The 25,403-nt window shown below is 39.6% G+C and overlaps 1 protein-coding gene across 1 annotated transcript in view; it reads right to left on the bottom strand.

Moving 5' to 3' along the window:
• The window catches only part of WIF1 (WNT inhibitory factor 1), a 77,449-nt gene that overhangs the window by 26,422 nt on the left and 25,624 nt on the right, over window positions 1-25,403 (bottom strand). Inside the window, exon 3 of the mRNA XM_081084506.1 lies at window positions 5,070-5,178. Coding sequence (XP_080940632.1) covers window positions 5,070-5,178 — 109 coding nt within the window. The remainder of the gene's footprint in view (window positions 1-5,069; window positions 5,179-25,403) is intronic.

Genomic DNA, 25,403 nt, shown 5'->3' with positions numbered 1-25,403 from the left:
TGAGACACATGACATGGCCATATTCCAGAACTTGGTGGCCAGAGTGTCTTTTGTGTCTCCATGATGTAGTAAAGCCCTAGCAATGCCATCTGAGTGAAATTAGGATATCCCTGTCTCTGGGATGGGATATCCCTGCCCCTGCAGCTACATATCACAGGCTAATGAATCTCCAGAACCCAAGGCCTCATTCATTCATATGGACTTTTGAGAACCTCAAGCCCATCTAGATTGGAAGCAGATCCTCTGGGTGGGCTGCTAGTCACACCTGCAGCACTGGGATGACCCAAGAGAAACTCAAATTCACTTTTCCTGTCTACACTCACACTGGCACTATGCCAGGAAATTAGGAAGACTCTGTACTCATACAGTCCCCAGCTCTTACACTGGGGTATGGCAATCCTGAGCCATTGGAAGTAGTAGATTACTGTAAACTGATTTCCCGATTTTTTAATAGATTTAAATTAGCTCCTAATGAGATCTTCATTTGACATCTGACAAAATTAATCTAACATCTCTATAGAAGAAGACTAATTTAAAAAAGAGATTATGTTATCAATTATTTTAAAAATATTATAAAACTATAAACAATACAGTATTAGAATAAACAGTATGCTCTAAAACAACCCCTATGTATAAAAGAAGTTAATATGAAATAAAGAGCATATCATGAATTGATTCAACATCTCAAATTGGTAAAGTTGATGACTCAGAAAAATAATTCAGGTGACAGCCTTACCTCATACAATTGCCAAAATAAATTTATATAAAACATTAGAAGTATGTGTAAGTTATCACTTACCTGCTCTTTAGAAGAGAAATTCATTTCCAAGCATAAAAGTAATTTTAAAAATCACAAAGAAAAGATAGGTTTGACCACATAGAGTTTTAAAGACCCTGCAAACTCCACCTCCCTCAAAAAATATAAAAATAATACATTTAAAAAGAACCGCATTAATTTGTAAGGATATACACACCCCTATGTCATTGTAGTGTTATTTACAATAACCAAGCTATGGGAGGAACCCAAGTGTCCATCAGTAGATGAATGTATAAAAAAGCTGTGGTACATATTTACACAATGGGATACTATTCAGCCATAAAAAAAAAGGAAGGATCTCTTTATGACAGCATAAAGGAACCTGGAGATGATTATGCTAAGTGAAATAAGCCAGTCAGAGAAAGATAAGTGCCATATGATCTCACTCATATGTGGAGTCAAATGAACAAAATAAACTAACAGCCTGGCCGGTGTTGCTCAGTGGTTGAGCATTGATCTGTGAACCAAGAAATCACGGTTCGATTCCAGGCCAGGGCACATGCCCGGGTTGCAGGCTCAATCCCCAGTGTGGGGTGTGCAGGAGGCAGCCAATCAATGATTTTCTCTCATTATTGATGTTTCTATCTCTCTCTTCCTTTCCCTTCCTCTCTGAAATCAATAAAAAATATATTTAAGCAAACTAACAAACAAAATAGAAACAGACTTACAGACAGAAAGACTGACAGATGTCAGAGAGGAGGGGCATGGTGAAAAAAGGTGAAGGGATTAAGAAAAAAACAACTCATAGACACAGACAACAGTATGGTGATTACCAGAGGGAAAAGGGGAGATAAATGGTGATCGAAGGAGACATGATTTGAGTTGGTGAACACACAATACAATATACAGATGATGTATTGTAGAATTGTACACCTGAAACCTATATAATTTTATTAACCAATGTCACCCCAATACATTCAGTAAAAAAGAAAAGAGTTGCATTAAAGGGTAAATATACTTAGCATATAGGGATCTTTGCAAATCAGTAAGAACACTATTATTTCAATGTGAAAATGAGGATGGTACACAGACATTTTACATTGTCTAACAGATAAAAGTGAATGCTCCACCTCAATAGGAATTTTGAAAAGTCAAATTAAAAGAACACCGAGAAACCACTTCTCACTTTATAAGTCAGCCAAGCAGTTAAGATGATTAATAACCCATGTTGAGCGGTTACACACAGAAAGCCAGGCACTCTCCCACGCTGTTAGCCAGGGTACAAATGGGGGCAAGCTTGGTGGAAAGTAATTGCATTTTGACAATTTGTTCTAAGAGCCTTTTAAAAAATGCATAGTTCATATCCTTTGACATAATAATTCGACTTCTAAGAATCTATTTTACCAAAATAACGAGATGAGCACCAAGATTTTGACACACACATTAATCAACAAGTATTTTCTGAATGCCTGCTCTGTGCTGGGCCCTGTGTTGGCAGTTACGGTGAATAAAACACAGAACTCCTGCCCAGTGAATGTCTGCTACTTTAAAAGGATGTGTATTGTGATATTTCTAGATTCAGACCCTGAAAACAATCTAAGTAGCACACAATGAAGGAAAGAGTAAATAAATCATGTCAGGTTCATAAAATGGAATATTATAAGGGCATTAAAAACAACTTCTGGAAAAATCTATGAAACAGGAAAATGCTTATGTTAAAATGTTAAAAGCAAAAAAAAAGTATTGATGCAAAACCAAAGACATATAATTTTACCACAATTATGAAAAATATGCTCATAGAAAAAAGACTGGAGAAAATATTTGGCCCTAACCGGTTTGGCTCAGTGGATAGAGTGTCAGCCTGCGGACTCAAGGGTCCCAGGTTCGATTCCAGTCAAGGGCATGTACCTTGGTTGCAGGCACATCCCCAGTAGGGAGTGTGCAGGAGGCAGCTGATCGATGTTTCTCTCTCATCGATGTTTCTAACTCTCTATCCCTCTCCCTTCCTCTGTGTAAAAAATCAATAAAATATATTTTTTTAAAAAGAAAATATTTGAACATGTTAACGTAAATGATCTGTATTTTTCTAAAAGTCATAAAACCTGGGCTCTAGTCTCAGCTCCATTGCTTATTACCAATATATGACTTTGAGAAAGTCAATTAAACTTCATAAACCTTCATTTTCTAATTTGGAAAATGGAGCTGTAATTCTGGCCTTGACTGCCTCCCAGAACTCAAATTAGATAATGCATGAATGGGTACTTTTCAAACTAAAAGCTCTAACTAAATATTACATACTTTTATTTTCTTAGCAAAGAAGAATAATTAGATATGAAAGACTAAACCCCTTTCTTCCACTTTTTTCATATAGAAAATTCCTATTTAATACAGTAATCCCCCCTTACCTGTGAGGGAGATGTTCCAAGACCCAGTGGATGCCTGAAACCATGGACAGTACCAAACCCTATACTGTTTTTCACTACACATACAAACCTATGATAAAGTTTAATTTATAAATTAGGCACAGTAAGAGGTTAACAATAAGAAATGTAATACAATGGAACAATTCTAATAATACTAGTGGCCCGGTGTGCCAATTTGTGCACCAGTGGGGTCTGGCCTGCGGATGGGGCCCAAACCAGCTCTCTGACATCCCCCGAAGGGTCCCAGATTGTGAGAGGGTGTAGGCCAGGCCAGGGGACCCCACCAGTGCATGATTAGGGCCAGGGAGGGACGCAGGGGGTTGGCCAGCTGGGGAGGGACCGCGGGAGGACTCTGGGGCATGTCCAGCCCATCTCGCTCAGTCCAGATCTGCCAGACCCCAGCAGCAAGCTAACCTACCAGTCAGAGCATCTGCCCCCTGGTGGTCAGTGCACATCATAGTGACTGGTCGACTGTCCCCATGGTGGTCAGTGCAAGTGCACGTCATAGCAACTGGTCAACGGGTCGACTGCCCCTTGGTGGTCAGTGCACATTAGAGCAAGCAGTTGAGCAGCCTTAGCATATCATTAGCATATTACGCTTTGATTGGTTGAACGGCCAACCAGATGGCCAAAAATTTAGCATATTAGGCTTTTATTATATAGGATACTGCAATAAGCGTTATGTAAATGTGGTCTTTCTGAAAAATAACTTACTGTACTATATTCACCTTTTCACTTAAAGGAAGCACTTTGTGTCTCTTTGGCATATTCAAATTGCCAGCATCACTCCTATTTTGCTTTGGGGCACTTATTGAGTAACATGAGGGTTAAACACAAGCCCTGTGATAGTCTGATACCTGAGATGGGAGGATTGCATATACAGCATGGATGTGCTGGACAAAAGGAAAATTCACGTAGTGGGCTGGACAGAGGGGCAGCGTGAGTTTCATCACACTACTCAGAACAGTACACAATTTAAAATTTATAAATTGTTTATTTCTGGAATTTTCCATTTAGTATTTTTGGACCACAATTGTCCAAGGGTAACTGAAACCACAGAGAGTGAAACTGCAGAAAAGGGGGACCACTGTACAATGCTCACTTTGCAGTTTTTCTTCATTTAGCCCATTGGCCCCCAGGCACTTTGCATCTTTGCCACATTTCTGTGCACTACAATAATCCACACTCACTGGCCAGGTGTATCTCACCTGGCAACTTTCTTATTTTTAATCTGGAAATATATGAGCTGGGACTACCTAGAGCAGGGGTGGGCAACCTTTTTGTGAGGGCGTGCCAAAACCAGCAAAATCTCTGACTCAAAATTCTTCTGCGTGCCAACCCTAATTTTTGAGAACATGTTACGCCTACTTGATATCTTTTAAGGTGTACGTATGTGAAGAACCTTGAAGAAATAATAAAATTCATTCGAGCAACAAAAACACAGTATATGATGATGAAAAATACATTTATTTTTTAATGTATGCATATTATGTAAAATTATTTATTTATCTAGGATGCACCTACATTGAATTTATCTGAAAAATAAAAAAGTCAATATTAAGAAAAAAATTGTAAATGGAAGATTATAAGAGAGGGTTTCACGTACCAGCAAAAGTTACTGGCATGCCATGTTTGGCACGCGTGCCAGGGGTTGCCCACCCCTGACCTAGAGTTTTTTAGGAATTTATAAAACTGCCATTTCTTCACCCCCATCCTTATTTTTTGCCCAAAGGATATAAAGACAACAACTGAGCTGCCCTAAAATCAAGTAATCTCTTCAAGAAAATATTCCATAAGCCCTCTAATGGGTGGTATCTGGATCTTAAATATTATTCCCATCATCATTACATTTTAAGGGTAAACCTTTCTCTGAGGCAAGGACCACGCACCTGAGGCCTTGTGAGGCACTGTTCCCAGCAGAGGGACATTGACGGTTGGATCTGCCATGATGCCTTTATCCAGAGAGCGCAAGGACAGGAACTCATAGAAGTATTCTGCCTACAACAAAAGGCATGACAGTCAGCACCACGGAAACCGCAGAGAGTGAGGAGGCATTTCTCAACTCATCACCCCTTTGAGGGAGAGTGACATTTTCACTAGGACCTCTGGAGCACACGACCACTTAAAATTGTGTATCATAAATTACTTCTCCCAGCTACACTTCCCTTACACTTTACTGATAATGTTTATCACTTAACATTTTGTTCCAAAACACATTTTAGCTGGTATTATGAACAGATTGCGTGCTGGATGTACTAATATTTAATAACTTTGGAATATTTATATTGCCAGGTACAATAACAACAACTAGCGACAATGACACAACAAACGTCCATGTATGCATACCATGTGCCAAGACTTATTCTAAACATTTGTATTAACAGTACATATAACAATGGAAAAGAATTGCATGGATGGAGTGCAAACACTCTGGGGGGAAAAAATGCATTTCAGTGGCTATATTGTTTCCAGTACCCTCTAATAAGTTATCATTCGCTGCCCCATCATTACATACTCTAGCTTTATCACATTCTAAATTAAGTCTATGTTTATATGGCTGGTATGTTAAAATTACATTTATAAAAACATAATTTCAATAAGTTTTAAAAACTAAATTTAATGGGGTGACATCTACACTAATAAAAGAGAAAAATGGTAATTGGCGTACGGCGATACCTTTTTCATTGGCTAATCAGGGCTATATGCAAATTAACTGCCAACTAAGATTGGCAGTTAACTGCCAACAAGATGGCGGCTAATTTGCATATGTAGGCACAATGCAGGGAGGCGAAAGGGAAAGCAGGAAGAAGCCCCCTGCCACTGACAGTGATCTGAAACCCAGGGGGGAGCTAAGAGCTGGGGGGCAGGGCAAAGGCGGCCCTGGGGCCGCCTTTGCCCTGCCCCCCAGCCATGATCGGAGAATCAGGCGCCTTTGCCGCCCTGGCCAGTGATAGCAGGAAGTAGGGGTGGAGCCAGCGATGGGAGCTGGGCACGGTCGAAGCTGGCAGTCCCAGGAGCTAGGGGTCCCTTGCCTGGGCCTAAAGCGAAGCCCACGATCGCGGTGCCCCCCGCTGCCACTGCAGGTCCCCACTGCCTGGGCCGGACGCCTAGGCCAGAGGCGTTAGGCCTGGGCAGGGGCGGAGCCTGCAACCGCGGGGAGCTGGGGGTCCCCTGCCCAGGCCTGACACCTCTGCTGGAGGCCTCAGGCCTGGTCAAGGGGCCGATCCGGTGATTGGTGATCGGAGGGTGATGAGGGTCAACTCCTCTGGCTGAGGCATCAGGCCTGGGTGGGGGGCGGAGCCGGGGATTGGGGGGATATGAAGGTCCCCTTGCCCAGGCCTGAAGCCTGGGTCAGAGGCATCAGGCTTGGGCGGGGGGTGGAGCAAGCGATCAGAGGGAGATGGGGGTCCCCTGCCCAGGCATGATTCCTGGGCCAGAGGCCTCAGGCCTGGGCGGGGGCCAGAGCCAGTGATCGGGAGGAGATGGAGGTCCCCTGTCCAATCCTGACACCTCTGGCGGAGGCGTCAGGCCTGGGCAAGGGGCCGATCAGGCGATCGGAGGGTGATGGGGGTCAATGCCTGAGGGCTCCCAGTATGTGAGAGGGGGCAGGCTGGGCTGAGGGACACTCTCCCCCCTCACACACACACCCAGTGCACGAATTTCATGCACCGGGCCCCTAGTTTATTAATAAGATTATATAAGTTAGAGTGTATGATTCTATAAATACATCATCTGTATATTGGTTGTGTGCTCACCACCCAAAGTGACCATATATCTGACCCCCTTAACCCTCTTCACCCTCCCCTCAGCCCCCTTCCCCGCTGGTAACCTTCGTATTGTTGTCTGTGTCCATGAGCTTTTTGTTTTGTCTGTTCATTTTTTGCTTCCTGTTTTATATCCCACATGAGTGAAATCATATGGTTCTTGTCCTTTTCCATCTGACTTATTTCACTTAGCATGATATTCTCAAGAGGAATCCATATTGTTGCAAATGGCAGTATTTCATTTTTTCTTATGGCTGCGTAGTATTCCAGTGTATATTTGTACCCAGCAAGTTACAAAAATCATGTGTTAAGAAAAAGGATGAAAAATTAGATAAAGATTAGGTAAAGATTAAAACAATGATTGTGTAGTATTGATAACTATTTTTTTCCTTCTCTCTCCTTTTCAAATTTTTTACATGTGGTTCCATACCTTTTATAGTAAAATAAATACATTTATTTAAGAGCAAACATTAATCATGTACCCATCTGATCATCGATGAAATATTCTTCTTGGTCTTCTATTTAGTGTGGCTGTGCTCACATAACAATCTCATTTAAAATTCTTGCATGTCTCCTTGAAAGTGTGTTTCAAGAAAAAAAATACTCAATTAAAAAAAATTTATTGTTGAAAGTATTTACATATGTCCCCTTTTCCCCCCATTGACCCCTTCTAGTTCATCCCCACCACTCACTCACTATTAAAGTAGCTTCTGAATGTCTATTCCAGAAACTGTTGATGATGTTCAAAGAATGTGGAACTGAAAGAATTTCCCTCAGAGTCCAGAAACAACTCTGTAGAGCAGCGATTTTCAACCTTTCTCATGTCATGGCACGCAAACTACTAACATTCTGCGGCACAACAAAAAATACATTTTTTGCCAACCTGGCAAAAAAAGGGTATAATTTTAATTTATTCACACCAGACAGCTACTAGTATTATTGTGCTGGCTGTTGTCATCTTTTTATATAACATACATAAAATGGTATCATAAATTACTTCTCCCCGCTACACTTCCCTTTGCACTTTACTGATAATGTTTGGGGTCAAAGAAAACCTAACTTCTATGCCAAAGAGAACAGCCAGCCAGCCTTAAAGTTTGAGAACGAGTTTCACAAATTCTAAGGAAAGGAGGTCAGTGCCCCTGACTAAATAGATATTGCATGTTTTAAAAATTCTTTCGGCACACCAGTGAGCTGTGGCACATGGGTTGAACATCACTGCATAGAGCATTTGGGTCTCCTGTTGTAGCTTTTGAGTATGGCCACATTAAGTAGGTTGAGAAGCATGGAATCCACTGTATTCAATATCAGGGAGTTGGCATGACCACTCTACATGATGCATTTAAGCTTGATGGACTTCTCTGGACAGCCAATACTCTGATCTTATCAATAATAAATTTCACACTGCAGAGGCTTTAGGGTGATTTCTTTGAGAATCAGTATACATTATGGTTTTTCTCTTGCAGTTCTAAGGCTGTATCACAGGTCAAGAACTGGTTCAAGCAATTTCCTATTTGGAACTTATCAGCAAAGGCAGTTGCCAGAGTCAACATTTTTGTTTGTTTGTCTCTCTTGTAGAAGATGATAGTGTTTCATAATCTCTGAAATATATAATTTTCTTTATACTTAGCATCGTTTTTAAAAAGTGGTTTGCTCATGTATTGTTTTCATTGCCTTATTAAGAATTCCAACTTGAAAACCACTTAGAGATTGACTAACCCTTTGTCTCTGATTTTGACACTGATTTCTTTTAACATTCCACTTCATCATTATAAAGAGATCTACCAAAACCACCAATACCATATAAATATTTCCACAGATAATCATCACCATGAGGCAGAGATGAAATATATTACTCATTTAACTTAAAATTTTAAATATTTCCCTCAGAGTTATAGAAAATGGTTGATGAAATAAGCATTAGATTTGTAATGTCATATTCTAACTTCTAGTCAGGACTTTGTTTTTACTTTGTTTATAACATAATAAATATCCTTAGTCCCAAACCTCTCCACTGGAAAAACTATTTGGGGTCAAAGAAACCTAACTTCTATGCCAAAGAGAACAGAGAGCCAGCCTTAAAGTTTGGGAACAAGTTTCACAAATTGTAGATTTATTATTTAGATAAAAGGAAGTCAGAGCAGGAACTGTAATAGGGAGGTGGCATATTGGAGAGCATGCAACTTCTATTAGGAAAAAGTACATTTTGTTTCATTAAATGACACTAGTGGAAACTCAGGTAGAGGTAAGGAGAGTGCTTATTTGGGAAACATATGAAAGATTGCCTTGTATTCAAACAAAGAATGGGCCTATTCAGGAGAATAATTCACTTCTAAATTAAATTGCTGAAAAATCTTGCTGGCTGGGTTTGCATGCAGTAAATTTTCTTTTCATGGAGAAGTATAAAAGACACACAAACTTTATCAAGAGAGGAGTGCTGGAGGCCTTTTAACTTGCTCCTAAGAGACTTGGCTGAATATTGGGGTTGTTCCTTTCAGAAGTGATGAAGGTATCATTTAAACAGCAAAATGGGACAACTCATAAGGCCTTCACTCTGGCGTGCTTTCTTTGGGTAGACAAAGAGAGCAGAGAATTGCATTAACCATTGGTAGGAATGGAGAAAACCCAGTATTTCTTTTCCACCTTTGAAGTTCTGGGTTTATGGTGTATATTTAATCTAATAAGCACAATAATTGCAGGATCCTCTGAGTTAAGAATCAAAGGTTCTTCATAAAACCATGAAGGCTGTCAAAGAGGCGCTCAAACCTCATTTAATTTCATATATCCTGATGCTGAGCTAAGTGCTCATGGGAAAACACCAAAACAATTTGTCCCAAAGAAAATGTTTGTCCCCCTTGCCCTAACCCGTTTGGCTCAGTGGATAGAGTGTTGGCCTGCGGACTGAAAGGTCCCAGGTTCGATTCCGGTCAAGGGTATGTGCCTCGGTTGCAGGCACATCCCCAGTGTGAGGTGTGAAGGAGGCAGCTGGTCGATGTTTCTCTCTCATCGATGTTTCTAGCTCTCTATTCCTCTCCCTTCCTCTCTGTAAAAAATCAATAAAATATATTTTAAAAAAAATGTTTGTCCCCCCCAAAAAATATTTGTCCCAAAGAAAATTTCAGATGGTTTAGAGATACAAAACATAGAGATGCCTTAAGGTTTAAAACTTTAGAACTAATTTCTGTTGAGTCTTTACTTGAGTCACCGTTCATTTCATTCTCACAGCAGCCTACTATTTTTATAGCATAGACATATGTCCAGATTAGCAGCACAGGGAGTTTGAGAATTATTAAAGGGTTATAGACTAGCTCCTACCATGTGTGTGAAAGGCAAGAAGAAATCTACTGAAATGACGAAGAGAGGAAAATAGTTCAATGTGAAAGTCTCAAACGTATAAGCATGCCCAATGCTTAAAATAACCTGACGCCTGAATGTCTAGACCAGAAACTGTCAGATCTCACATTCTTCCTCGGCATTCTTCTTGTCACCTCTCTGTAAAATTTTGTCCTTCAAATTCAAAACTCATTCTCCTTGGATTCTGTGACACTCTGCTGACTCTCCTCCCAGGTCCTGAGTTTCTGACATTTCCTCATTAACTCTCCACCTCTCAGCTCTTGATCACAGAAAATCGCTAAGACTCAGGCCTCAGCTCTTCTCTCTTTATATTCTGTCATAAAATTCACGCACTCTCACAGACGGAACTATTTCCTTTCGGGCAATGACGCTCGATGTGAACCACTGGCACTGCCTCATGGCCATGCTTGCCTCATGGAGTCTAATTATTGTCATCCCAAACTAGCTTCCCCTCCTGATTTCTTTACGTCTGTCAAGAGTTGTATTTTTCCTATCACAAAGGTACTGAACCTCAGACTTGTCATTGTTTCTTGCCTCTACCTCATCTCCCGATAGCCAGACATCAAAATCTTATCCTTTCTCATTATCTATCTTTTGATTCTGTCCCTTCCTTTCATTCCCACTGCTTCCATCTTAACCCAGCCTTTATTTCTTCATTGGCATTATCATAACATTTTCTGAACTATCCATCTTGCCTTCCTCTTTAACATATCTGCCATAATATAAACCAACATATCTAATTAAAACATAACTTTTGCCATGTCATAATCCTCTCCTGTCTCCCTTATCTCCAAGACAAGGCCTTTAGCCTAAGTGTCCTCCAAATTTTATTTCTTTATTTTTTTACTTTAATTTATCAATTACAGTTTACTTTCAATATTATTTTGTATTGGTTTCAGGTGTACAGCATAGTGGTTAGAGACAATCATACTTTACAAATTGTTTTTTCCGATATTTCCAGTACCCACCTGGCACCATACATGGTTATTACAATCTTACTGACTATATTCCGTATGCTATATTTTACATCCCTGTGACCATTTGTAACTACCAATCTGTACTTCTCAATTTCTTCACCTCTGTCACCCAGTTCCCCATCACCCCTCCCCTCTGGCAACCACAAGTCCACTCTCTGTGTCTATGAGTCGGTTTCAATTGCGTTTGTTTGCTTATTTTGTTCTTTAGATTACTACTCTCCAACAGGGGTCTTCTGCAACTCACCTGGCCTGCTCTGAATATAACATAGCCATGTCTGTATCCTAGTGTTTTCATCTGTACTGACCGGTGATAGGACTTAAATCAGCTCAGCCTTTAAACATATACCACCATGCATTATTATTAAACATTTCACAGGTATAGGTCATGTATCATATACATTTTGAATTCTTTGTAGTTAAAGATGAGGTTGCATTTTCCCCCAAACATTCTATTGGCAGTCATGCAGCATTGTGCACAAGCAAGGTATTTAATAAGTATCTGCTGGATGAAAGAATGGTCTACTGAGAGAAGCATCCAGATGCATAAGCCAGGGCATCTCTGAACACATTGTTGTGATGAAATGGCATTAGCCCTGGTTCTACTGACAAGCAGCAGCTTTTCTGTTCTGGCAATTGCTAAATTACTTTTATGGGTCAAAAGATTATCTTTTTACATATATATATTGAACTTATTGGGGTGATATTGGTTAATAGAACCATACAGGTTTCAAGTGTACAAATCTGTAACACATTATCTGAATGCTTCATCATGCATTCACCACCCAAAGTCAAGTCTCTTTCTGTCACCATTTATCCCCCCTTTACTCTCTTCCACCTCCTCCACCCCCCTTTCCCTCTGGTAATCACCATACTGTTGTCTCTATGTATGTGGTTGTTTTTTTTATTAATCCCTTCATCTTTTTCACCCAGCCCCCCAAACTGCCTCCTTTCTGAGAGCTGTTAGTCTATTCTGTGTATCTGTGATTCTATTTTGTTTGCTAGCTTATTTTGTTCATTAGATTCCACATGTAAGTGAAGTCATATGGTATTTGTCTTTCCCTGACTGGCTTATTTCACTTAGCATAATACCCTCCAGGTGCCTACATGTTGTAACTAAAGGTAAGATTTCCTTCTTTTTTATAGCCTGGTAATATTCCATTGTGTAGATGTGCCACAGCTTTTTTATCCACTCATCTACTGATGGGTCCAGATCTTGGCTATTGTAAATAATGCTGCAATGAAGAACATAGGGGTTCATATATTCTTTGGGATTCTTAGGATATATTCCCAGGAGTGGAATTGCTGGGGCATAAAGTAGTTCCATCTCTTTTACTTTATGGCTAGTCACCACAGCATACATAGAGAACAGTGAACATTTTTGAAAAAAATAGCAATCAAAGGAACATTGACATTTGATATCCAGCCAATCGGTGTGTAGTCTGTAATTGTTTTATACTTGTTCTGGGACAAAGCCTAGGCAATGGGGCCCCCAGAACGAATGTGAGTAGATAGTGCAAACAAGGCCCAGTTCTGAACCATGACTTTGTTCAATGCTCTTCATACCTATGAGTCTCCTTCCAAAAGTTACATATATTGTAATTTTATTGACTTAATTTTAAAAGTTTGTTTTGTAAAACTGTATATATTTTGCCTTCTGTAAATTACAATATATAATTGCAACATCATGCGGAAACTGAAATATCAACGATAACTTTTTTCCTGACTCCTTTGAAACTGGCTCTAAGAAGAACTTGTTTCAGAAGCAAAAAAGGAACAGTCCCTTCTCTTGCAGAGTAGTTAATTTTTTCACTGGTCTTGGCTTAAATTGACATGTAAATGAACAATGCTTAAAGAGAGAATCTCAATCTGTTCTAGTAATCATCTTTATATATATTAGACCACAGTCAGAGGGCTAGGTGGAGGGAGTAAAGTTATTGGAATATAATGGTAATATTAAAACTTAAAGTCCAAGTAAACACATCCAGGACGAGAGTTTTGTAAACTAAAACTGGCAGGAGATCACACGGTTTGGCTTCACATAAATCTGAAGTATCTAAAACATTTCCATTTTTTTCCTCCTACGGTTTGGAATCACCATTGCTCATGCAAACCAGAAACAGACCAGGATATCTGACAAATCACTGGCGAGTCACTCTCTTTTAAGATATGAAAGCAATGTATTCATATTAGATATGAATTCAAAATTAGATAAAACCCAAAGCTACAGTGTTTTATTTGTTAATGTTGAGGGAGGGGTCAAAAAGAAAATAGAAAAACAGAGCATTGGGGAATGGAAAAGTTTTATTTTTACGTTCTTGAAGACTAAGTTAGGGGGGGAAGGTATATCAGCATAAACACAAAGTAAGCTCTTAACAAAATCTTGTCCCCATTCAGCACAATGCCTTCCACGGAAAGGATAATGTAGGTAGCAGTAGGGCTTCTGAAAACTTCATTCCTCATTATTTCTCAAGGCTTCTGGGACAGTGGCTCCTTCTAATTCAAGCATTACACAGTTATGGGTCAATGCCCACCTAACAACTGGGCACCGAGAAGAATGACAGTCAGTATTGGACAATCTTGAGTGGGGTAACGTAAGGGACCAAGGAAAACAGGGTTCATTACAAGTGGCACAGCTGGGGACATCCAACTAGAAGGTGTGGGAAAAGAAACAGTGTGGAGGCTCTTGGGAGCACAGCTCTAAGTTTCTTCTGGATACAAGGCGGAATAATTATTGAAAAATCTGAGTGAGCTAATGAATGCAGGTGTTCTGGAAGAGATGAGAGAGGAAGGCTTCATTCCTGAAAAAAAAAAAAACAGGAATACCTTTTCTATTTTTTCTTGTCATATCAAGATTTATCTTTGTTTTGGTTTTTAACATGTTTTTATTGATTTTAGATATAGAGGAAGGGAGTGGGAGAGAGAGAAACATTGATGAGAAACATTGATTGGCTGCCCCCTACTGGGGATCGCAACCCAGGCATGTGCCCTGACTGAGAATCAAACCAATGACCTCTTGGAAGGAACACTTCCAAGCTCATTGTATGAAGCCAGCATCACCCTAATACCAAAACCAGGTAAAGACAACACAATGAAAGAGAATTACAGGCCAATATCCCTCATGAACATAGATGCCAAAATCCTCAACAAAATCTTAGCAAATCGGATCCAGCAGTACATCAGAAAAATCATACACCATGACCAAGTAGGATTTATCCCAGGGATGCAAGGATGGTACAATATCCGCAAATCAATAAACGTGATACATCACATAAACAAATTGAAAGAAAAAAACCACATGGTCATATCAATTGATGCAGAAAAAGCATTTGACAAAATTCAACACCCATTTTTGATAAAAGCTCTCAGCAAGGTGGGAGTAGAAGGATCATACCTCAACATAATAAAAGCCATATATGACAGGCCCACAGCCAACATCACACTCAATGGACAAAAACTAGCACCATTTCCCCTAAGAACAGGAACAAGACAGGGATGCCCCCTCTCACCACTCCTGTTCAACATAGTACTGGAAGTGTTAGCCATTGCAATTCGGCAAGAAGAAGAAATAAAAGGCATCCAAATTGGAAAAGAGGAAGTAAAACTGTCCTTATTTGCAGACGACATGATATTATACATACAAAACCCTAGAGACTCCATCAAAAAGCTACTAGACTTAATACATGAATTTGGCAATGTAGCAGGATACAAAATTAACCCCAAGAAATCTGAGGCATTTCTATACACCAATAGTGAACTTTCAGAAAGAGAGATTATAAAAACAATCCCGTTTACCATCGCACCAAAACAATTAAGCTACCTAGGAATAAACTTAACTAAAGAGGTAAAAGACCTCTACTCAGAAAACTACAGGACGTTGAAAAAAGAGATAGAGGAAGACATAAACAGATGGAAGAACATACCGTGTTCATGGATTGGTAGAATCAACATCATTAAAATGTCCATACTACCCAAAGCAATCTATAAATTCAACGCACTTCCCATTAAAATACCAACGGCATACTTCAGAGATCTAGAACGAACTCTCCAAAAATTCATCTGGAATAAAAAAAGACCCCGAATAGCTACAGCAATCCTGAAAAAGACCAAAGTAGGTGGGATCTCAATACCAGATATCAAGTTGTATTACAAAGCCACTGTTCTCAAAACTGCCTGGTACTGGCACAAGAATAGGCATATAGATCAATGGAATAGAATAGACAGCCCAGAAATCGGCCCGAACCAATATGCTCAATTAATATTTGACAAAGGAGGCAAGAACATACAATGGAGCCAAGATAGTCTCTTCAATAAATGGTGTTGGGAAAATTGGACAGATATATGCAAGAAAATGAAACTAGACCACCAACTTACACCATACACAAAAATAAACTCAAAATGGATAAAGGACTTAAATGTACGACAGGAAACCATAAAAATTCTAGAAGAATCCAAAGGCAACAAAATCTCAGACATATGCCGAAGCAATTTCTTCACTGATACAGCTCCTAGGGTACTTGAAACTAAAGAGAAAATGAACAAATGGGACTACATCAAAATAAAAAGCTTTTGCACAGCAAAAGAAACCATCAACAAAACAACGAGAAAACCCACTGTGTGGGAAAACATATTTGCCAATGTCATATCTGATAAGGGCCTAATCTCCAAAATTTATAGGGAACTCATACAACTCAACAAAAGGAAGATAAACAATCCAATCAAAAAATGGGCAAAGGACCTAAATAGACACCTTTCAAAAGAGGACATTCAGAAAGCCAAGAGACATATGAAAACATGCTCAAAGTCACTACTCATCCGAGAGATGCAAATCAAAACAACAATGAGGTACCATCTCACACCTGTCAGACTGGCTATCATCAACAAATCAACAAACGACAAGTGCTGGAGAGGATGTGGAGAAAAAGGAACACTTGTGCACTGCTGGTGGGAATGCAGACTGGTGCAGCCACTATGGAAGACAGTGTGGAGTTTCCTTAAAAAACTGAAAATGGAACTCCCGTTTGACCCTGTGATCCCATTCCTAGGAATATATCCCAAGAAACCAGAAACACCAATCAGAAAGGATATATGCACCCCTATGTTCATAGCAGCACAATTCACCATAGCTAAGATCTGGAAACAGCCTAAGTGCCCATCAGTAGATGAATGGATTAGAAAACTGTGGTACATCTACACGATGGAATACTATGCTGCTGTAAAAAGGAAGGAACTCTTACCATTTGCAACGTCATGGATGGAACTGGAGAGCATTATGCTAAGTGAAATAAGCCAGTCAATGAAGGAGAAATACCACATGATCTCACTCATTCATGGATAATAGAGACCATTATAAACTTTTGAACAATAATAGCTACAGAGGCAGAGCTGCCTCAAACAGATTGTCAAACTGCAGCGGGAAGGCCGGGGAGGGTTGGGGGGCAGGAGGTAGAGGGATAAGAGATCAACTAAAGGACTTGTATGCATGCATATAAGCATAACCAGTGGACATAAGACATTGGGGGATAGGGGAGACTAGGGGACTGTCTAGGGCGGGGGGATAAAATGGACACATATGTAATACCCTTTGTAATACTTTAAGCAATAAATTTAAAAAAAAAAGAAATAACACTCAAAAAAAAAAAAAAAGAAAAGAAAAACAAACCAATGACCTCTTGGTGCATGGTGAGGCACTCAACCCATTGAGCCACACTAGCTGGTCAAGATTTATATTTGAATTTTTCTTATATCTTCAAAAGCAGTAGTCACTGGATATTCATTTATAAGGGGGAGAGAGAACTGCCAAGAGCTATTTCTTTAACAATAATTTTAAAACTGAACAATTATTCTTACAGCTCATGTAGTACATTTATTCTTCATCAGTATCTCATCCCCTTGTTATCTTTTCTTCATGCAAGTAACATGGCAGTGTATTTCAACACACCACGTTTTAAAACACAGAATAACATTTATAAAATATACAAACAAATTTGGGTAGCACAGACACATAGCTCAAAAGAGGCAAAATTAATGTCCCATTTCTTTAAGAGTTCTGTATAATGTATCATTATCTCTAGGGGTATAATTTTACTCTACTGATAAAAGGTGAGTGAAAATTTTTAGCTGTCATAGAAATGTCAGGAGATATTCCCAATGATGGCTTTCAAATGATTTAACATTAGGTCATATTTTTCTTAGTTTTATTTAGCCTTAGGTAGTTTTCTGAAATTCCTTGATGTATTTTTTCATTGAATCCACATGGACATTATTAACTTACTTTTTTATGAAAACCAGGGGAAAAAAACAGACTTTTCTCTTTAACTTTATGTTTTGGAAAAAGGCATTAAACTACTTTGGTAAGGGTTATGAAATATGCCTTAATGTGACTTCTTTGTTCATATAGTTGCAATTTCATGTATCAGAGTACTACATTACAAGATAGGTCCAGTTGTTCCATTCCAATCCAAGAGCCAAACAGAAAAAAAATAAGTCTGTAACTTCACAGTTACAGATTTTCAAAGTCTAAAATTTAAGGAACAAGTCTTGCTAACAGAAGATTCAACTCATAGTTATCACTATAAATTTTTCCATAGGCCCTAGAACATGCAGCACAATTAGCCTTTTTAATTTTCTAAGCTCCTCTGGATATTTGCACCGTTCATCCTCCTTATGAAAAAGAGAAACTGAGGCAGAACAGAAGCAATTCCCTGGATAACACTGATGATGAAAATCCATAATCTGAGGACTGGTTAAATCTATGTGGCCAATTTCAATTGCCCCCTAATGCCCCTGAGCAATTCTTTTTAACATCACTACTCTCTCCCTTCTCCTACACACAAGAATTCCATGAATTCACCAAAGTCCTCCACCCCATTCCTGCTATCTTCACTCAACTGATTACCTCAAAGAAAAGATTTTGCTAGTGGTGAATTTTCTCTAGTTTTCCTCCACCCACCTACAAAAAGGCTACAGCCACATTCAATCCTGCTTCCTTCCCATATCCTCTGAGACTGGTTCCCTAAATAATGTCATCTTCCTTCATCTATATTAATGTGATGAAAAGATTAAGAACCAAACACTGTCTCTACCAGGCTATCTTCCTTCCTTCCTGACATTAAAATGCATCTATAATCAAGGCCTCAGCTTTTGTGCCCATAAGTCTTCAGCTTACTACAGTATGGCTTTTGCCCCCATTACTATTAAAATGTTTTGATGAAAGGTCACTGATGATATCCAAGTTGTTTTATCCATTCAACACTTTTCCACCTTCATCTCTCCTGGTTTTTTTTTTATTACAAAAAACTTCTCTTTCTCTTCTTTTTTGACCTATATATAGCAATAATAGTGTCTTTGAGTTTTCCTTTTCCTTCTCTGATCAGTCTATCGCGAATGACCTTCACATGCTTCTCTTTATATAACTGCACCTTGCGAAGCATTCTGAATATGGGCCCAATGAGCCCTTAGAGAACCCATAGCTTTTGTGTTCATATGGACTAGTATATGGCTTAGGGGACAGCAGAACTCAGCTCGTTCATCTCATTCTTAGAGTCCATGGCTCTCAGGGTCTCTTACCTGTTTCCATAACTTCACCCACATTTCAGTGACCTCCCATTTGTATCTCCAGTTTTCACCCTTCTTCTGAGCTCTAGATTAATATCAATAGCTGTCCACCAGACATCTCTGCCTTGGACTTCACATGTCTGAACCAAACCCATTACCTTCCCAATGAACCTGTTCACTTATCTTCTTCAGAAAGCAAGCACTGTATACCTGACTGCTCAAGATATAAACTTGGCAGTCTTTCTAGACTAACTTTTCTTTTATCAAACATCTCCACAAACTTTCATTGATTCCTCAGATCTCTTCTCTTCTCTTGTTTCTATTGTTACTACCAAAATTCAGACATTTCCCACTGGCTCTGCCCACCTACCTGCCTCTTCTCTTGGGTCTTCCTTTCCAAGTCCTTGACCCAGCCACAGCAAGCTTTGAGTCCATTGAGCCACACGCTCTCTCATGAGCCCTGCCCTTATTTTATGCCTGGAATGTCTACTCCCTGAAAAACTAACTTCCCTCTCCAGGCTCAGGTGAAATGTCACCTCTTTGTAAAGCTTTCCTGCTCCACATGCTTCTTTCCTGTACTTTCCCTTATTTTACTATTATTACTTAGAGTAACAATCTGTTTACTTGTCTTCCCCCCACATTAAACTTTCCTCTCGGAAGGGGCTTTATTTTTTATTTGAATCCCCAGGGACTAGCATATTCTTTGTGGCTCAAAAACTGTTCATAAAAAATGAATATAAGTGTTAAGACAAATTAGCAATAGCCCCTCAAAAAGTGGGTGAATCATGGCTTACCATGTCTACTCCAAGTCATGAAATTTCTGTTATGAAATGAAAAAGAAACCCAAGTATCCTTGTGAAACCTTGATTGAGAGAGGTAGACATCGGCATCCCAATCACAGGTCAGCAGGAAATGGGCGATATCCGGCCATGCACAGGATACTAAGCTGGTCCTGATCTGGCTCTCCACGGAGACACCTAACAGTCCACACAACAGCACGCACAGGCAGGGGTGAACTGGGGTAAAACTGGGGCTACAGTCAAACCAACTTGGCTTGAATTCTAATTCCACTGCTTACCAGCTGGCCTTGGGCAAAGTCTTCGCCTTTTAGTCATTCAACACATAGGCACTGAGTGTGTCAGCACTAGGCATTGTGTATGCCCACAATTGCAAGGATGAATAAAAAGAGATCTAGTATTTGTCTTTATGGAGAAATCTGTCTGGCTTGCAGGCTGGACAAAAGTTGATCATTAATCAAATAATTATAAAATTAAGGCTGTGGTAAAGTGCTTCAGATGAGAAGTATGTTGTACTTGGAAGACTATGTAATTTGATTTAGCTAGGGAGTCAAGAAAGGCTTGCCTGAGAAAGAAGGCACAACTGAGATCTGCTAGGTGAAGTTAAACAGGTGAAAGAGGGGGAAGCATTTTCACCAGAAGGAAGATCAGGTATAAGCTCTGACAGGACTTCCGCAGGCTTGAGGAACTAAAGAGAGGCCAGCACCTACTTGATAGCATTGCTGCGAGGATTAAAGAACGTGTAAAGTAGGCAGCAAATGTTGACACACAACAAGCATTGAACAAATTGTGGTCATTATTAACAGGATGAATGCACAAGTAGAATACCCACTCTTGTTGGGGGGATGTGGCAGCAGAAGTTCCTAGACAGTGGGGGAACCTGTAGGTAGAAAGGAGCAGTCTTTGTATTTCTCGGTGTTCGGGGCTGGAGGAGGGTGATCAAGGGGGTTCTCACATTCCTGAAGGATATCAGCTATGTGCTGTGTGTATTGGGAGAAGAGTTCAAAAGAAGAGTAGGGGCTGTGAAAATAGTCTACAAATTCTTTTCCTTTTCTGCTTATTGCACATGTGAGTTTACAGTTCGGGTTAGTATATAGAGTCGAAATTACAATTACCTTATTTCTTTTTTTTAACATGTTTTTATTGATTTTTTAGAGAGAGAGAGGAGGAGGAGAGGATAGAGAGATAGAAACATCAATGAGAGAGGAACATCATCAATTGGCTGCCTTTTGCATGACCCCTCCTGGGGAATGAGCCTACAACCATGGTACGTGCCCTTGACTGGAATTGAACCTGGGACCCTTCAGTCTGCAGGCTGACGCTCTATCCACTGAGCAAAACAAGCTTGGGTACCTTATTTCTTTAGATTGAAAACAAATTAGAAATGTCTTATCGAACTATTAATTTACAGGAAATTTAGAGGACAGAAGAACAAGTAAAACTACCCCACAAAGATGTAATCAGCAAAACTGAGGCAAGGAAACTTTGTAAGCCAAAACCCTGTTTACTCAACAAAAAATTGTAGGAATGAAAAATGAGAGAGGTGGATGAGAAACCCACAGACTAAAACACCTAAAAGACCGATCAACCAATCATGATCTGCAGATCTTTTCTGGGTTCTCAGTCAAATAGACAGACCTTTAAAAGTATATGACATTAAAATGTTTGTTAAAAAGTATGACATCTATGAGAAACAGTTGAAAATTTAACTGGCTATTTGATTATATTAAGATAATTTTTAATAGGTTTGAAGGTATTTTAAAAATATATTTTTTATTGATTTCAGAGAGGAAGGGAGAGGAAGAGAGAAAGATTAGTATCAATGATGACAGAGACTCATCTATCCGCTGCCTCCTGTATGCCCTCTATTGGGGATCACACCCACAACCCGGGCATGTGCCCTGCCTGGGAATAGAACCATGACCTCCTGGTTCATAGGTCAATGCTCAACCACTGAGCCACACTGGCAGGACTGAGGGGGTTTTTTTAAGTTATCTTTTATAGATACATCAGAGTTTCTCAAAGAAAGGGACAAAGATTGTAGCACTCACCTTATCTAACACTGTACTAGACAATATAGGCAATAAATACTATTGACTGAAACCAGTATTTCTTGAAAACATATTATCTGTTTTTGTCTTTGTCAGAGAAGTTTCTATAGCCATACAGGTAGGGGGATATGAGTGTTAGAAAACTTGTAAATAATTGAACAAATACCAGGGACTAAACCACTACAGCAGAAGGAATAGTTAGTGTCAAGTACCCCAGATGGGATGGCCCCTGGAATGATCAGGAAATGGCAGGGAGGCCAGTGTGGCAAGACTGTAATTCTCGAGGCGCTGTAGTTCTCAGGATGTGGCCAGAGGGGAAGCACTGCTCTGAGACAGGCAAAGAGTCAGATGCTCCCAGAAGAGGAGCCCTGGAAAGGGCCCATAATAACAAGGTCCAGCTCCACACATCCTCTGAGGCCAGAGGTAAACCCTGCAGGTGATCTCGATGCCCTGCTTCTTCCCTCCTGTCTCTCTTCCATGCTCCCTACCTGCACACTGGCCTTCAGCCCTGCAGGAGCAGGAGGTATGGTCTAGTGCAGGGGTGGGCAAACTTTTTGACTCGAGGGCCACAATGGGTTCTTAAACTGGACCGGAGGGCCGGAACAAAAGCATGGATGGAGTGTTTGTGTGAACTAATATAAATTCAAAGTAAACATCATTACATAAAAGGGTACGGTCTTTTTTTTCAATAGTTTTATTCATTTCAAATGGGCCAGATCTGGCCCGCCGGCGTAGTTTGCCCCGGCTGGTCTAGTGAGAAAAGGCAGCCATGGTGCCTTCCAGGCCGCAGCTGAGGGTGGGGAGGAGTTTTAACTATGAATAAAAATCAGAATTTTAACTACTACAGAGAGGTGGGTATTTTAATTACTGAGATAAGAATAAGAGCACTCTTCAGAAGTAATCAGAAGACATTTTATTACCTCTGGCTGACTAGAGAATTCCAAGGTCTGCCTGAGGGTTCATCTGAAGGTCCAGAGAGGAAGGAGCCTGCATGGTAGGTCTGTGGGGCTTTGAGAGAAAGTAAAGATGCTGATTTGTGTAATAGCTTTAAGCTCTTAGATCCTTATTAGGTTTGAAGAGCCAAGAAGGGGGGCAGCATATTTCCCGTTGTAACCAGCCTCACTTAAAGCATGCCAGAATATTAGACAAATCTGAACTCTCCTTTCTTACTTTTTAATTACTGTGTGTTACATACAGCTTTCTCATTTCTAAGAATTCTTTTCTGTACATTTTTGAGTACTTGCCATTCCCCTTCCTAGATGTAAACCTAGTTAATGATCATCAGTCTCTGCCACAAGCACCGCGAATGACAGGACTTTACAGTTAAAATAAATGGTTACGGAGCAGATGTGAGCAGACACCATGGTTAGTCAGGCTGATTCATTTTTTTAAAAGGCACATTAAAGCTGAATCAACTGTCATCTTTTAGTGATGACTGTTGATCTGATGTGATGAGAGGAAGACCGAGCACGTGGATGGGCTGATTCAGCTCCCGGATGGTCGGAACGTCGTTAACTCATACAGACTGATTCTGCCCCTGCTTCAAACTTCTAAGCCTTTGTTCCCAGGGCTCAGAGGACAGCTTTGAAGTTCAGGATAAAGCTCTTCTAACACACCATTACCAAAGAATAACCTTTTGATTATGATCTCATGAAAGTATAATCAATAACTTACATAAGTTAAAACCATGGCAAACAGTGACGGTCCTGTAATTGGACCTTTATGAATCCCATATGTCACAATCTCTGTACTCGCTAGCAGTCTTGCATAATACATATAGCTCTTCCCCAAACATAACCGTTGAACTTTCTCAAAAGGCTATGAAACTTTTCACAGCTACTGTCAGCCTCAAACTGTTCAGGCCCTTAAGTTAGGGTGTGGGGACCTAATGAACAGAATTTTTGGAAAGCTTAAAAAGATAAATATTTCCCCCGAATCCATTTGATGCTCATTTGTGTAAAGCAATTTAATCTAAACCAATAACTTTTTACTTAACTGCATGGCTTGTGTGCTTTAAAAATACATATTCTGGAAAAGAAAAGACTTTTCCAACAAATCATTGTTAAAAACGTAAGTGGAAAGTATATTCATTTAGCAAAGGCATGCTCTCATGTCAAGTTCTCAAATGACTGGGACCTGGTTAGGAAGCCATTATGTCATTATCTACATTACCTAAAATTTATATTTATTTCTCTCTTTCTCTCTCTCCCTCTCCCTCCCAGTTAAGTTATATTATTACTCAATTTAAAATGTAGGTGTTTAGTGTAACTTAATTGGCTTCACTTCGGGAGGAAGGGCAGTAAGCTTACAAGAGAATATCTGGGAAGAAAAGTACCAACCCAGGCCCACAGCAGTTAAGAAACAAAACAAAAAAGCCAGAGTTTTCTGATCTAAGAGGACAAAGAAGTCTGAATTGAAGGGACACTAAATGACAGAATAAAAGATATCCAAAAAAGATTAGTCTGATCTTTTTGGACTAAACATCTGATCTTTAAAGTGAGATGAGTTGACAAAGACAAAACCAATAAATAATAAGGGGGCACATGAAAGCAGCTATTTTTACATTCTGCCTCCTCCCTCACAACCATACTACCCCACCGCATTGTCACCTGATTCAGTTTCGTTACCTGTATCATGATTATTTTTCTTTTGGAAATTATTCAAAAGCTTCCAAAGCTAATTTCCAACAAATTGATGTACATTTAGATTTAAGTTCAAAATATCACTGTTAAAGTAATCTTTGTGACACTACTGCCACTATATAGAACTTCACATAAAAATAGCTTTCAAATTTTAATTATTACTGACTCAATTCATTCATTGTAATCATCTACATTTTAAAAAGTGATATTTGGCCCCACATCTCCTCTACTCGATTATGATTCCTAAAGGCAGAGACATATACATTGGTAAGTAACAATTTACCCACCTGTTTTCAGTTGTCCAATTTTATCTTATAAAAGTAATCTCAAATGTCTTGCACACACACAAAGAAGGGATGATGATCAAAGAAGACCAGTAACACCAATGGGGAGAAGGCTCAGCTTGACTAATTATTCTTTAAGAAAATATCAGTGAACTGGTTTTGGTCTCCAGTTGTGACAGAGGATAACAGACTACATAAAGTGGAAAAGAAATAGACCAATGGGTAAACTGGATGTGTGCAAAACTGTACCCTCAAATCATGATATGATCTGAATCATGATTGTGTGAATGTCTGGAAGCTCAAAGGCACTGAGAAGTGGGTCTCCTGTATTCATCTTTTTTTTTTTTACACACACAGATAGATGGTTCTGGAAGTTGTAGACCAGACAGCATCAGGATCTGTTTTCATGGCTCTTTTAATACCTAGAAGAATAACCTAGACATCAATATAGAGTCACAAGAAGCAAACAGTGCCTGACTGAACTGTTCTTACTCAAAAGAGAGGATAAGCAGCAATAGAAAGAAACTACCTCTATTTCAAAATCACTGCTGATTCCTTCCCTCAATGAGAATTCCCGTCTTTACCATTCTATGTATGGAATCCACTTAAGAGCCACACCCAAAGCATAAACCTATGTCAGCCTGGAATACATACTGGGTGGTGTTTCATTCAGATTGGTCTTGAAAACCAATCTATTAGATATTCTGATTAGTGACTTTGATAAACAAAATGTGAGGATACCCACATAAGCTGTAGACTTTTTAAAACTAATTAGGTTTTAATACTCTGAAAGAAGTATC

Source organism: Myotis nattereri (genome assembly GCF_964212035.1).
Source record: "Myotis nattereri genome assembly, chromosome: 2".
Classification (NCBI taxonomy): domain Eukaryota; kingdom Metazoa; phylum Chordata; class Mammalia; order Chiroptera; family Vespertilionidae; genus Myotis; species Myotis nattereri.
This window is presented reverse-complemented; position numbering and strand designations above follow the sequence as displayed.